A 16,209-nucleotide genomic window follows, 5' to 3' on the forward strand; every position below is an offset into this window, starting at 1 on the left:
CAATTACAGGCAGTAGGATAAGAAAACAAAATAATTATATTTTACTGATAATTTGAAAAAGTATTGTCACTAATACTGATACTAATATTAATTAGGTATATTAAATCCTAATAATTATATTAATACCTAATATTAAGTTAGGTATTAGAAAGCTGGCTAGGTGCTTAAGAGCATGGATTGCTCTCATGTACTGGAGAGAATTTGGGTTTAGTACCAGCACTCAAACTGAGCCGCTTACAACCACCTATAACTGCAGCTTCAGGGGAGCCAACGCCTCGCGCATCCCTGACAGCTGCACTCACCTATTATACCCACAGAGACAGACAGACAGACACACACACACACACACACACCCCTACACAGTAAAAAATAATAAAAAACAAACCTTAAACAAGCGAAGAAAAAAACAACTAGAGGCTAGAGAGATGGGCTCACTGGTTAAGAACATAGGTCCTCTTGGAGAGGACCTGGGACACAGCAACTTACAACCTGATTCCAGAGGATCAAACACATTCTTCTAGTCTCTGAAGGCACCAGGCATGTACATGGTACACAAATATACATGCAAGGCAAAGCATTCATACACATAAAATAACTGAAAACCAAAGTGAGAAAATGTTACATACCAGCAAGAGGACAGCAGCTCCTCAGTTAACCTATGTCCTCACCTCAAAAGAATGTCATGGTGATTAAATTAATAATGGTTTAGTAACCAAACACTTAGCCAGCCACCAAATACACAGGGTTACTTAAGTGTTAGAACAAAAATTAAAGGGCCATTAAATAAAACAAAAAACAAAACAATAACAACAACTAAATCAACTTACCCTTAATTTCTTCCACCAAAAGTTTATCACATATCAACTTCTCATATGTTTCTATATGTTCCAAAGATTCCTGAAATAAATTTGCCTCTCTCATCACTTGATTCTGATATAGTAACAGTTCACTATATTCATAAGCTATTTTGTTGGGAGGAACCTAGAAGAAAACAACCAAATCATCTTATATAAATGATGCAACTACATAAGTTAGTTACAGATCTTTAATTTTTTTACTCAGGATTCATTTGCAGATTTAATGCAGAAGCAGTTAAAAATAGGTCAGCAAATGATTAATTCCATCTTTAAAATAAAACAGGTTTATAAGGCAAAGTGAAGAGGAACAGATTTCAGATTTTTTTTGGGGGGGGGGGTGCGTCGAGACAGGGTTTCTCTGTATAGCCCTGGCTATCCTGGAACTCACTCTGTAGACCAGGCTGGCCCTGAACTCTGAAATCTGCATGCCTGTCTCCCAAGTGCTGGGATTAAAGGCATGGGCCACCATTCCCAATAAGGAACAGATCTTAAATCCAGATATAAAAGTAGATGACAGACATCGTAAGGAATCTACCACAAATTATTAAAGAAAAAATAGGACCAATAATGGAATTTAGCAAAATTTTATACAAAGTTTCTTCAAGAAAATACTGTGAGGGCCTGGAGAGATGGCTCTCAGGGTTAAGAGCACTGACTGCTCTTCCAGAGGTTCAAATCCCAGCAACCACATGATGGCTTACAACCATCTGTAATGAGAGCTTCTGGGGTGCCTAAAGATAGCTACAGTGTACTTATAATTAATAAATAAATAAATAAACAAGCAAGCAAGCCGGAGCCAGTGGGGCCAACAGAAAGAAAGAAAGAAAGAAAGAAAGAAAGAAAGAAAGAAAGAAAGAGAGAGAGAGAAGGACAGGCAGACACAGAGACAGAGAGGACAGGACAGACAGACAAGACTGTGAAGCAGGGCAGAGTGGAGTAATGTCAGCACACACAACTGTAACGCAATGCTCAAAAGAAGCAGATGCAAGGGAGTCCAGAGTTTACGGCAGCCTCCGAGGCAGGAAGGAGGGAGGGAAAGCCTCCTTGGACACCTATTTCTAAATTACATGGTAAGGTCTAAGGAGAGCCAAGGAGGTTACTCTCTTCCTGGCCTTTCTACTACACATGGGGACAGGAAGAACTGAGGCGGTAGTATAAAACCGTAGGCATGCTCCAACACATCCATACAGAAAAAGGAAAAAATTGTAAGCTGGTTTTGGATCAGATCAACAAAATCACTAACTTAACCTGGAATGACTAAAGGGAAAAACAGATAGTATTAAAATCAGAAATTAAAGAAACATCACCACAGGCCTGAGATGATGATGATGAAGAAACAAAAAAAAAGAGAAAAAGAAAAACAAAGCAAAGAAGATTAAGAGAATAACAGAGAAAATTACATGAGAAGAAAACTAATATAAAATGAACTAAATAAAAGCTTTTATAAAAACTGACTGAAGGGGCTGGAGAGATGGCTCAGTGGTTAAGAGCACTGACTGCTCTTCCCAAAGTCTTGAGTTCAATTCCCAGCAACCACATGGTGGCTCACAACCATCTGTAATGAGATCTGATGTCCTCTTCTGGTGTGTCTAAAGACAGCTACAGTGTGCTCATATACATAAAATAAATCTTAAAAAAAAAACTGACTGAAGATATAAAAAAATCTGAATAGCAATAGAACATAATAAACATCCCACAAAGACCAGGACTAGATGGCAGCACAAGCGCAGTCTACCAAATGTTTACAGAATTGGTGCCAATCCTTCAGTGTTTCAAAACAGAACAGGAGGAAACACTTCAAAACTCATACGGAAGCCAGTATTACCATGATACCATAAAGTAGGCATACACATCAAAAACAAACCAAACCAACAAAGCCTCTATAGACCAATATCCCTTTGCCCAGGGTTGGTGTGTGCATGTGGGTGTCTTCTGTTGGTGGTCATTTTGTTTTGTTTTGAGACAGGGTCTCACTATGTAGGCCAAGCTAGTCTGGAACTCACAGAGATCTGCTTGCTTCTGCCTTGCTGGAATTAAAAGCATATGCCTCCATACCCTGAGATGGTCGGTCAACTTGACACATTCTAGGATCATCTGGGAAGAGAGTCTCAATGAAGGACTGTCTATCGCATTACCCTGCGGGCCTTTCTGTGGGAGCTCATCTCAACTGAGGTGAGAGAGATGACTCCTTTCCCTGGGCTTGGGGACCTGCACTGTCTGAGAGAAGAAAACAAGCCAACGACATCAATGCCTGCATTCATTCTCTTGGCTCTTGACTATGGATGCCACTGGATATTCAAGATCTTGCTGCCTTGACTTCCCTGATATGACTGCAACCTGGAATTATGAGCTTAAAATAAAACCCTTTCTCCCCTAAGTTACTTTGTTTAGGATGTTTTATCAGAGCAACAGGAAAGGAAAAAAAGACAGCTAGTATCCCTATGCTACATTAATAATCAGTAAGACACAACTGGGCCAGGGAGATGGCTAAGCAGGCAGGGAGTGCTTTACAACCTAAACTCAGTTCCCGGGAACTCTATGGTAGACGGGGAGAACCAACTTCTCCAAGTTACCTTCTAACCTAACTCCATATGCTGCACAAATACAAAAAAAAATGTTTTAAAAGAAAAGAAAATCAAGAGAGGTTAGTAAAGCCTTTTATTCGCAAATATACAAATCAATAAATAACTGGCACAAGGTGTCAGCATAATACAGAGAAACGAAATTCATCTAACAGTGCTGGTGAATGTTCATAGCTACTTCACAGTGGGGACACCAGATCTAGCCCATACTTAATCACAGAACTGTCACACTTTTGTAATTCCAGTTTTAGATTTACACTGAAGACAAACACAAATGTAGTCAAATCAGCAGCAAACAAGGTTATTTATAATAGCACTGTTTTCAATAGAGACAAAGTAGACAAACTCTTCATTTATACAACAGAACAAGACACAGTATTTAAAAAATGGATCAGCTGGGCATGGTGGCGCACGCCTTTAATCCCAGCACTCGGGAGGCAGAGGCAGGCAGATTTCTGAGTTCGAGGCCAGCCTGGTCTATCACTGGAACCCACGTTAAAAGCCTAAAGTGGTAGAATTGCATCAGCTGCAATCCCAACACAATTACAAGGAGATATGTGGCACAATCAGAACTGTTCAGCAAGCCACCTAGAATGCAAAACACCGCACACACACACACACAAAAAGGCCAAGGTGGAAGGCAAGAACTGACCTCTGGGGGTTTTCTTCTGACTACACACACATAGAGCCACCCCCTCACAACACACATTTATACACACGAATAAAATAGAAACTATCAGGCTAGAAACAGTGATACATGCCTATAACCCCAATACCAAGAAAGGTAAGCTTGGAGGATCTTGAGTTCAGGGCCAGCCAGGACTACACTATGAAACCCTGACTTAAAAACAAAAACTACCATGTAAATTCTAAAAACATAGACACAAGTCGGTATCTTTGGTAGATTTATGCACGGCATACATATGAAAAGTTATCTCTGTACTAATTTCAGATTAGTGCTTACATCTGGAAAGGTGCAGAAAAAACTTAAGCTACTTCTACATATTTTATTTTTTAAGTAAAACCTTTAACAATTATAGAAAATGTTAACATATGTAAATGAGTTAACATGCTTTGTATTTTTATAAAACAGGTTAAGTATTCTAGATATTCCAAATACATTAACATAAAACAAAAACACACATACCATTTCCATATCCACAACTAAAGTAATATATATCACAGAAATAATCCTCTAGCTTCCAAATTCTTTATATTTTACTATTTTTTTCTAGTTAGAGCTATGTGCCCATAACACAACCTACGAGACAAGCCCTCTTCCCAAGCTCCACTACAGTCATCATATTTATTTCTGTATCTATCAGAGTATTGAGATTACTGCTCATAAAACTTAAGAATTAGTTTATTTTATACTGGGAATTCTACACTTTAAACTTTCCTATTTTGAAATATTTTTCAATTTTTTTCAGTTTCCTAAGAAAATTTTAAAGGTAAAACTCAAAAGGTAAAACTATTTTAGTCTGCAATATTAGGAAAAAATGTTAAAGTTCTTACTTGCTGCGTTTGTCTAAATTCTTCTAATAGCTTTAGCGCTGTATCATAATCTTTCAGCAAATGATAAGCGATGGCATATCCAATCCAGGAAGCACGCTGTGTTGGGCGCAACTGAAGAAGTTGGTATCTCGTCTCCTAAAAAAGAATTTTTTTTTCTCTTTTTAAGTTCTTTATTTATCTAATATGTTTATACTTCATCTGAATTTTAATACTCTTTAATAACACATCAATAAGTATCAGTTCTAAAATACGATAAAAATGTGTTTCACATTTCTAATCTAAATTAAGTCTCTGTGCCTTATAGTCCTTGCTGTAAGGCTGTTATAAAATTAGGATAGCTTTTGATTATATCAGATTTTCAAAAAATATTATATGAAATTTGCTCGTTTACATTGTTGTAAGTGGCCTCGTATACAGGATGGAAACGGAGGAAACAGTATGAGGCTCTACCAGTGGAAATGCCCACTGCCAATAGGAAGCAGCTGAATTTCTATAATATTATAGACAAAATATCAGAAATTCTCCCATGGATACCCTAGAAAAACCAAGGCGAGCAGAAAACGCAACTTCTCCACAGAGACCCTACCTCCCAAGAGTAAGTCAGCTCTTTCTCAGTGTTTGCAGCAGACTGAGTCTAGAAAATGTCTATATCTCACTTCGCTGACTGGTCCATGGTAGTAAGTGGTGCCAAAGGAGGCCATCCTTTTCAGGTACTCTTGGCCATCCATGTCTGGCTCCTTTTCACAGAACATCAAGTTAACAGCACTTTATCTTACTTTCACGCCTGCTTCTCGGTCACCCCCTCCTTCATTAAATTTTCTCTGGCAAATACAAGACTAAAGTAGGCACAAGTTCAGTTTCCAGGATCCACACTGGGAAACTCACAACTGCCTACAATGTTAGTTCCATGGAATCCAATGCCCTCTTGTAGCCTCCATAGGTACCTAAACACCTATGGACAGACAGACGCAATACCATGCACATAACTAAAGAGAAAAATGGATCTTCATGGCAATCCTTTCCGTATTATTTTACGCTTACTAACTTAATATAAAAAAGCTAAGCAGTCTTCAGATTTCAGTAACAGCTGAATGTCAAATCCATTTTCAGTTTAGCAAAAATGTTAAAACAAATGATATTAGAATAATATTTTTACACCAAAGACAATCATTTTTTTAAAAATTGTGTGTGTGTGCATGCATGAGTGAATGTATATGTGCCACAGTACACACGCGGAAGCCTGAAGACAACTTTCAGAAATCTGTTTTCTCCTTCCACAGTTTAAGTCCCAGGGATGCCAGGCAAGCATCTTCACTCATTGAGCCATCTCAATTTACCCTTATTTAATGCTCAAGTATGAAACTTTGCAACTATTATCATAGGACAGTCCAAGTGGGTATAACATCTTGCTTTAGGCTTACTTCATTCTGAATTCATGTGCTATTAAAAATTTAATCTTTACACCAAGTGTTGTGGCACACACCTTCAATCCCATTACTTAAATAAATACCCTGTATTTATTTATTTATTTATTTTTAAAGATTTATTTATTTTATGTATAGGAGTACTCTGTAGGTGTATTCAGACACACCAGATCACATTGCAGATGGTCGTGAGCCACCATGTGGATTTTGGGAATTGAACTCAGGACCTTTGGAAGAGCAGTCAGTGCTCTTAACCGCTGAGCCATCTCTCCAGCCCCAATACCGTGTATTTAAAAAGTACATTTAAGACTACTTACTCGATAACCTTCAAGGTCTCTCATCTGAATCTGCAATAGAGAGAGATCCCTCAAGATTTGCAAATTATCTTTATCTAATTTGAGGGCATTTCGGTAGCATTTAATAGCTTCATCATACTTCTTATCAGAACGTTGCAGGAGGCCGTATACATGCCAACCTATCAAGTTAAGGAAATAAAGACATCCACAGACACTACGATATACTATGCAATAGCCTCAAAAGTATTTATTTCATCTGGAGTTTGTTTCACAATGATCTGGGATCAGAGGGAAAGGGCAATTAGAAATAGGCAAGTATAAAAACAGCCAACCCTTGACTAGTCAGCTGGGTGATGGGATCGAAATGATTCAAATTTCAATTTCTCCCATTTTGTACATGCTTGGAAATTTCCATAATATTTGTAGAAACTTTTAGAAAATTCTTGACAAATTTTGTAACATTTTTCTACATTCAATTCCCTTGCTTTTGTAACCAAACAATCTCAAAATTCACTTATATAAAGATTGTCATTATTTTCTAAAATAAGTTTAGTTATCCAATTCGTTTAATTCACTAGTGATATTAAAAGACATAAAATTAAGATTTATTCTCTTAGCTTATCTTATGCCAAACCCCCAAAACTACCATACTTACATGGCCTTTCTCTACACTATAGGGTAAAGTCTGAGATAAGAAAATAATCATTTAGTATTCTGAGAGACCCCTAAGTTAAATATGTGAAAATATGGAGACTACACATGGCAAACACTAACCATCTGCTAAACGAATTAAATGCCAAATATACAAGGGTACATGTTATAAGACCAAACACAAACATGGGAAATGAAAAAATTTCAACAATCCTTCTTTAAAGGTTTTTAAAATTGGTTTACATGTTGAAATACTAGCAAAAGAAAAGAACTGTAAAGATTCAGTAAAGTAAGTGTTATGTCTCTGTTAATAGAATTCAAGCTAAAGAAGCAGTTTTTCCTGACACAAAATAAAACCTGGTTTCCATTTGCTAGTTCTGCAGTGCCAGGGGTTATACCCAGGACGCCCTGCACACACTGGGCTACTGAGCTACAGATCCAGCTAAACTTGTTTTTAAAAGGTTTCTTCTAAATTGAAAATTTCCTGTAAAACTTCTAAAAGAAAATTCAAGAAACACAAATATTTATATAGATTAAGAAACTAAAATTCATTTTCTGAAGTAGGAAAATATCAGTTCATGGATGTTTAAGGAAAGAGCTGATCTCTGTTTCTCTATGAATATTTTCTTTAAAGTACTCCAAAAAGGATTAAGGAACAAAATATTGCTAATTACTGATACTGAGATACATAGACTTCATTAAAATTCCTAAGATTTCACTGTTTCACAGATAAGTTGTAAAATTTGAATTAGAAAAGACAAAACCACGAAACTATGGCAAAAGGATACAGACATGACTCCTGACGTCACTGCGAAGTCCTTTACGAACAAATTCATATGCTTCTTCTCTTTTTCCTAAACAGTTCAGTATTAATCCTTTCATAGCCAAAGTCTCTGAAATCAAAGATTCGAGTTACTCTCCTAGGACTTTGTTTGTGCCTGAGATCCTAAGTACTAACTATTCTTACCCCAGGGCTTTTATCTTTTATCTTCATCACAAAGGTACAAATATTGTCTTGAAGTGTCTCCCACCCCACTGAAACCAATTTTAACCAATCATAACCTAATTTATACCCCACAAAAAGATTGACTACCTAAATATATACATTGCAATCATTATCATCATATTCAATAATAAACACATTTTCTTTAACCTAAGTCCTATTCTAAAATGCCTTAGACTGGAATAGAGTTCTACCCTTTCGAAGACTCTATATGGAGGGATTTATATTATCCTCTGAAAAATTTAACAAAGCAGGCATCCCAGTCCTTTTGAATTAAATTTACAGTAATTCTATACTTTCTCAAGGCCAGTTCCTTTCTTTGTGTGTCTGTATATATTTATGTGTGTGAGTGCAGGTGAATACATCAGGCACATATGTGGAAATCAGAGGACAACCTCAGACGTTATTCCTCAATTGCTCAGAAGCACACTGCCCACCAAGAATTGCCCCACCCCACTGAGACCAATTCTAACCAATCATAATCTAATTTTTGTTTATTTGTTTATTTAAGACAGAGTTTCTTTGTGTAGCCCTGGCTATCTTTGAACTCACTCTGCAGATGAGGCTCACCTTGATTAAAGAAATACACCACCATGCATCATGGCTCATAATCTAATTTGTACCTCACAGAAAGAGTGACTCTAGCTACTTAATTAAAAAATATATGTTGTAATCATTATCACCATTTTCAAAATTGAACAGATTCTCTGTTGTCAACAAACGTATTTTAATAATTCTATGTAAGCTAATTAACACTAGTTTGCATTTGGAGAGCATAACATTGTACTACTGATGAGCAACCCAAGAAAATGTTAGGAAGTTAATGAAAGATGAAGATGATTTATAATAAAGTATTTCTCTGAAAAATCCACAAGGACTTAGATAGCAGTAGTGATTTTCAAACTGATCTCTGGAAACTGTATAGTTTTCAGAACACTGTCCCATTTTACAAAGAAATCCTGTCTTTAAAAAAATAAAATAAAATAAAATAAAATAATAAAAACTTTAGATAGTGATTGGTTAGAATTTGTCTCAGTGGGGTGGGGCAATACTTAGTAGGCTGAGCAATTGCAAAGACTTGAATTCACATATCCAGAACCCATGTAAAGTTCCATTTTCTAAAACTTCATAAAATGAAAACTTGCATTTCCTTCAAAAGATTATCTCATAGTTTTATAAAGGTGAACAGTATCAGCCTATTTTCCTAATTAAATGGTCTTAAAAGTTGTCCAAGTCTAGTGTTCTAAGAGAACTTAGTTAGCTATGTTATGTTATGGACCATAATTTTCCAAGACCAATCTGATCTTCTCAACGAACAATCCCAACTAGTAAATATGATGAAAAAAAATAAATGTAGACTTTATTAGGAACAATTTTAAAAAATCTTAACAACCTAGTTATGAATGGATGGTAACGTATTTATATACAGACGAGGCAAATAGAAGGAGCCAGCTATGTGGCTTAGTGAGTAATCACTTGACACCAAGCCTGAAAACCGGAGTTCAACCCATGGGACCCACATGGTAGAAGAAAACCAATTGTTCTTGGACCTCCTCACATGTACTGTGGAATGCATGCAACCAGTACATATACTCACACATGATAAACAAACATAGAAATAATAAAAACAACAAAGAATAAAATGTGTGTTTTTATCTTCGCACTATTCTATACTGCAAACAAGATCCTACTTTTATATACAAGAAACTGAAGTAGGAAATTAGAGTCTAGTCAGAGGGACAGATGAAAGAAATCTAACCTATAAACTGAGCATCCCCGTGCAGAAGTCCCAAATTCTAAAGGATCTAAGAGTTGAAACTAGAGTTTCAAGATTTTTTGAATTGGTGTGTATAACTGGTAATCTAAACAATTATTCCAAAGTCTGAGCTCATCGGGTATCTGAAGCACTTCTGAGAGGGATGTTAACATGCACACTACCTCATCCAATTGTCTCTCACCGACTTCCTCATTAAAAGTCAAGGCACTGCACATACTAGAGCATGAAACTAGCTCAACCTAAGATTCACTCGAAACATAACCAAGAAATGCTAAACATTCATGCCGAGAATGTGAGTCCTCCTGCACTTTCAGAAGTCCTGCCTGGCTTTAGAATTGTGTTCCCCCAAAGCACAGTGCAACAGATGGGACAGTACCTCCATGTTCAGCAAACTTCGGGTTAGAAAGAATCATCTTGCAAAACTTGAGGCCATTTTTGTACTGCTTCTGTTCATAACATTTCTAAAAGGAAACAGCAGGTTATTTTATAAAATAATGAACCAAGTTTTATTATATCTTATCAATTCAAGATCCAAAGTTTAAAATGTGATGACATGCTCTTCTGTCTATATTAATTTCAGCATTAAGTGCGGTTATATATGCCTTGACATGTAGCATCTCCACTATTGTAAGAGATAGAGACATAAATGAAGAATAAACTCAATAAATGCATAATCATCAACCAACACTGACACAGAATAAAGACTTTTAAAGCCATATGACTGTGACTTAGTTACCACTGACCGGCTTTCCCCAGTGCCTTCCTCCACTCACTCTCATCCACCTCTGGTAACTTCTGTTCAACTTTTCTTTGTTACACATGAGCCCTCGAATCTCTGAAGTCTCTGTCTATGCCTGGCTTATTTCACTTAACATGATGTCTAATTTCTTCCAAGTTGCTGAAAACATATTTTCATTCTTTCTAGCTGATTACCATTCCATTGTATGTGCTGCACTGTTTTATCCATTGATCAGCTGACAGGTATTCGGATCGTTCCCATTTATTGGCTTTCATGCATGATGTTGAACAATGCTATAATGAACACTACAGATGGCTCTTCAACATACGGATCTCAACTCCTTTGGATATCCCCAGCAGTGGGATAGCAGGATCATATGGTAATTCTATAGGTATTCTCATTTTAGTTTGACTTTGTTTGTTTTTAGAAACTCCCCCCATACAGTTTTTTAAGTGTGTGTGTATGTGTGTGTACAGATCAGAAAACAATTTACAGAGTTGGTCCTCTTTTTCTACCTTTCCACGGGCTTCAGGGAATGAACTCTGGTGCAAGCACTTTACCTGCTAAGCCATCTCACTGGCCTACCACTGTTTTCTATATTGGTGGTACTGACTTCCATTACCAAAAACCATGTGCAAGGGTTCCATTTTCTCGACAATCTTGCCAACAACACTTCTCTTTTGTCTTTTTAATAATGTTTAGTTCTTATAAAAATTCCTTTAAAGTGGTGCTATCATCTCGCTTTACTAATGTGGAAAGTAAAGCGAGACACTAGCACACAGATACAAGCCTCCTACCCTCTGCCTATCCAATCCTATCTACTACTCACTTTCATCTGCTACCCACTGCTATCACTCTGTTGTCTCTGACATTCTAGTTATTTACTATCTATCTTCAGAACCATCCTGTGAATTCTAGGAGAATGAATGCTTTTTTAAAGATTTATTTTATTTTTATGAGTTCACTGTAGCTGTTTTCAGACACACACCAGAAGAGGGCATTGGGTTCTATTACACATGGTTGTGAGCCACCATGTGCTTGATGGGAATTGAACTCAGGACCTCTGGAAGAGTAGTCAATGCTCTTAACCACTGGGCCATCTCTCCAGCCCGAGAATGAATTCTTGTTTAGGCTTCTTTACACTAGACAAGTAATCAAGAGCTGTCCAATAAAATCATCCTCCTAGATTCACAGCAACACGGCGCCAAGGGCACAGCTAATTCTTGCAGGAGATTTTGGATGTGGAGGTGATAATTTCAAAGCATTCATTAAAATATATTTAAAATGAATTTTCTTGATTGGCTCTGGGAAGATTACCAAATGGTTAGAAGATAAAAGTAACAGAAAAAATATTGAACCATATGAATAAATTAAATAGCTATGTGGCCAAACCTGGTGGCTCGTTCCCTATAATCAATCAATCAACGCCAGTCCTTAGGAAGTTAGATGAGGCAAAAGGCTGCCATGAGTTCTAGGCTAGCCTAGATTATACAACCTACTGTGGGCTGGAGTGAAACTCTGAAACTCCTCAAAGTAAGCAAAATAAAATAGGAAATAGGGCCAAGGAAATGGGTCAGTTAGGAAAGATGCTTGCACCAAGCCTGATTACCTGAGTTTGACTATGGGAGGAGACAACTGACTCCTGGAAGGTGTCCTCTAATCTCTGCACAAACGCCATGGTGTGCACACATGCACATAAATAAATGTAGTAAAAAAATTTTTTAAAGGTCCAGCTTTGACTATTGAGGTTCACTTGATAATTAACAAAGACAGTGGGCTATAAGCAGAAGAAACTACTGAGGAAGAGTACAAGTGTTCTTTAACTAATCCTGATCTTTGTCAGCTACCAAAGGAGTGAACACTTCTGACATTTATTTGCCACACACGCTTCTCTACTAACTGTACCAAACTGAGATTTGAAACATTATCATCCCAAGGCTAGATGTGGTATCCAGAACTGTAATCCCATCACCCTCCAGGCAAAAGCAGATGAGTTCAAGGTTATTTTTGGCCAACCTGAAATATATGGCCATCTCAAAAAAAAAAAAAAAAAAAGAAAGAAAGAAAAAGAAAAAAAAAGAAAAAAAAAAAAGAAAAAAAGTAGTCCCCTAGTCCACTTGTATCATTGTTAACATTCTCAATGCTACATGTCAAGCTTCTGTTGGCTTGAGCCAGTACTAAGTGTAACATTTTGTCAGGTGATGGCAACAAAGTATTAAGATCAGTGTTTCCTTACTCAACAGCTAACGCTATTCAGCCACGTGCTCTCAATACAAATTCACCCTGAAATCTAAAAGCTTGCCCAGCAAGTAGCACATTCTCAAATTAAAAGGGCAGCTTAGAACATACCGCTATTAACTCATTTTCTTTTCTAAATCTTTAAGAGCCCCGCAACATACAGAGAAGAAGCGTGTCACCTCTCTCCTCCCTGAAAGGATATAACCTGGTCAAGGTGCCAAGGTGGCAGATATGCTGGCACACTCCCCAGAGAAAACTTCTTGTCTGGGCACAGTGGCAAATGCCTTGAATCCCAGCACTCGAGAGGCAAAAAAAAAAAAAGCAGCTCTAAAATCTAGGCTAGCTTTGTCTGCATAGAGAGATCCAGGCCAGCCAGGGCTACAGAGTGAGCATGTCTTAAGTAAACTTTAAAAACGTAAAACCGAACCTCGTTTAGCTGGGCATGGGTCTAACATGACCAAGGCAACTTGTTATTAATCATCATTATTACTATTCTTATTCAGGCTTCAAAGCCACGTAAAGGGTCTCAAGCACAAAGCCCTTCTCCGCAGCTTTCATCACGAGGACGAGTTAGAAGCAAGTTTCTGGCAAATCACTTCCAAAACCGGGCCCGCACAAACATGCAAACTCTCCCGCACAGAGGCATGGGCTCCCGAGGATCGCGGGCTCCATGTTCCCGTACCCCGCAAGCAGCGGTGCTTGGCCCAGCCTGGACCCGAAGCAGCTCGGACTACTCCGAGGGGAGGACTGCAGGGACCCGCTGAGCCCGGCGCCGGGGTTCCGGCGACTCGGCCGGGGAACTTTCTGGAAAGCTCCCGCAGTGGGGAGCTCCAGAGTCAGGGAGGGAGCGCCGCGGGGGAACGGAAGGAGAAGCGGCCGGAGGAGAGCCCGGCTCGGTGGGAAAGAAAGCGCGCAGGGGTCGGGCGGGCCACCGCTCACCAGCACGCGCTTGAAGAGGGCGCTCTCCTTGGCGGGCAGCTGCACGCAGGGCATCGTGGCGGCGATGGGGAGGCCTGCTCGAGCGACCAGCCAGGACCCGGGCCGCGGGTTACCTCGGCGGGATGCCACGGGAAGCGGAACACAGCGCACTCCAGTGGGCGGCCCGGGAGGGAAGCCCGCGCGCGCCAAGATGGCGACCAGGGCTCGCCCCGCCCCCCCGCGGGGTGCGCATGCGCAGTCTCGCGGCCAAGAGAAAGACTAGACTCTTCTCACCCGGGAGGTCTCCGGGTCGGTGCAGGGCTGTGGCTCCTGTCACGTCTTAAGCGCCTAGTCATTTACTCGCCCTAATCTCTGGACTGTTCGTCTCACGCTGGTTATTAGGCTTCTGTCCTAGATGATGTAAAACTGTTTTCCGAGTTAACTTTTATTCTTTTGTGCAGTGGAAACCCTGCTTAATACCACGAACACTCTTGGTTTAGAATCCATTTGTCCTTCCTTTTCTTGCTGTTTTTAAAAGGACTCTTAAAAAGAAGCCTTAAACCGGGCGGTGGTGGCGCACGCCTTTAATCGCCTTTAATCCCAGCACTAGTTCTGAGTTCGAGGCCAGCCTGGTCTACAGAGTGAGTTCCAGGACAGTCAGGGCTATACAGAGAAACCCTGTTTCGAAAAACAAAAAACAACAACAAAAAAAGAAGCCTTATCTTTTCATTGCATATGAAAGTAGTGATCAGACCTTGAAATGATGGAACTGGCGAGACAGCCCCTTTAGGCAAAGGATAGGAAGGAGAAAAAAAAAAAAAAGTCTCAGCCGCGAGGGAACCCAACATTTTCAGTAATAATTGCAGAATTTTTACAGATCTACTGATCCTCGAGTCTACTGCCTCTTTCACCACATAGACTACCCAATAATGGGAAAAACAGGATACAATCCTAGAATGTTTCAGGGATGACTTCTCCAAAAAAATGAAACATACTAACAACACGCAAGAACATACAGATAGACATCTGTGACAAGAAGGATCACATACCAGATGTTGGTGTAGTATTAAAAGGTGTGTGTAAACATATGTATATAAACATATAAATTCTGAATCCTAATTTCTGCACGTGCCTGTAGTAATAGTACTGGAAAATCAAGGGCAAGAGGATTACAAGTTCAAAGCCAGGCTAGGCTATGTAGTGAGAGCCTTTTTTTTTTTTTTTTTTTTAAGGGGACGGAAGAAGCTACAGGAATCGGGAAATGGCACATCCTATAAAGTTCATTCTCCAGAACCCTTTTGCTTGTTTTGTTTTTCAGAGACAGGGTTTCTCTGTGTACCCTTCGCTGTCCTGGAACTCACTCTGTAGACCAGGCTAACCTCAAACTCAGAAATCTGCCTACCTCTGCCTCCCTAAAGCTGGGATCAAAGGCGTGCGCCACCACTGTCTAACATGGAAGGTGACTCAAGATAGGGTTGCCCGTGTCAATCACTTGCCAGAGATAACTATAGGTAATAATTCTACATAAGACACCACATTGACAGATGCAATGTTTGCTTTCAGGTGAACTTCATCCTATGCCCCCCACTCCGTCCCCTATGTTTGAGAGGGTTTGATCTTCTTTTGTTTTGTTTTGTTTTGTTTTGTCTTGAGAGAGGGTTTCTCTGTCTAGCCTTGGCTGTCCTGAAAATTGCTCTGTAGACCAGGCTGGACCCAAACTTTTAGAGATCTGCCTGCCTCTGCCTCCCAAGTGCTGGGATTAAAGGCATGTGCCACGGATGCTTGGCCTGAAACAACATTTTTGTTTCTTGAGTTTTTTTTTTGTTCATTTGTTTGGGTTGTTTGTTTGTTTGTTTGTTTGTTTGTTTTTAAAGAAGAAAAAGAAGCCAGCAGTGCTGAAGAGTAGACTCAGTCAAATATTCTAGCTCTTCCAGAGTTCCCAGCACTTGACAACCCCCTCTATACCCAGAGGACCTAATGATTACTCCTAGCCTCTGTGCATTCTCTCTCTCTCTCCTCTCTCCTCTCTCTCTCTCTCTCTCTCTCTCTCTCTCTCTCTCCCCACACACACTACAATTAAAAATAAAATAAATCTTTTTTAAAAAGAAAAAAAAAATACATGGTGGCACACACTTGTAGTTTCAGTCTGGAAAGTTGAGAACAAATCCTCCAGGCTATCTGGTGAGCTCTGTCCTAGTAAAAGACCCTG

At 39.2% G+C, this 16,209-nt stretch overlaps 1 protein-coding gene across 6 annotated transcripts in view; it reads right to left on the minus strand.

Annotated features, from left to right (window-relative positions):
* The window catches only part of Naa16 (N(alpha)-acetyltransferase 16, NatA auxiliary subunit), a 56,282-nt gene extending 42,034 nt beyond the window's left edge, over window positions 1-14,248 (minus strand). For 3 of the 6 annotated variants that reach the window (XR_001781144.2, XR_001781145.2, XR_003950899.1), the window contains exons 1-6: window positions 14,022-14,248; window positions 10,482-10,566; window positions 8,114-8,218; window positions 6,696-6,853; window positions 4,955-5,089; window positions 828-981 (exon numbers count right to left, since the gene is read on the minus strand). Coding sequence is in view for 2 of the 6 variants with exons in the window: in NM_025832.2 (NP_080108.1) it covers window positions 828-981; window positions 4,955-5,089; window positions 6,696-6,853; window positions 8,114-8,218; window positions 10,482-10,566; window positions 14,022-14,075 (691 nt within the window). In the remaining 4 variants the exon portion in view is untranslated. The remainder of the gene's footprint in view (window positions 1-827; window positions 982-4,954; window positions 5,090-6,695; window positions 6,854-8,113; window positions 8,219-10,481; window positions 10,567-14,021) is intronic. The other 3 variants (XM_030247958.1, NM_025832.2, XM_006519399.2) reach the window with 3 other exon arrangements.
* Window positions 14,249-16,209: the final 1,961 nt, after the last annotated feature.

This window comes from Mus musculus, chromosome 14, assembly GCF_000001635.26.
Source record: "Mus musculus strain C57BL/6J chromosome 14, GRCm38.p6 C57BL/6J".
In the NCBI taxonomy this organism is placed as follows: Eukaryota; Metazoa; Chordata; class Mammalia; order Rodentia; family Muridae; genus Mus; species Mus musculus.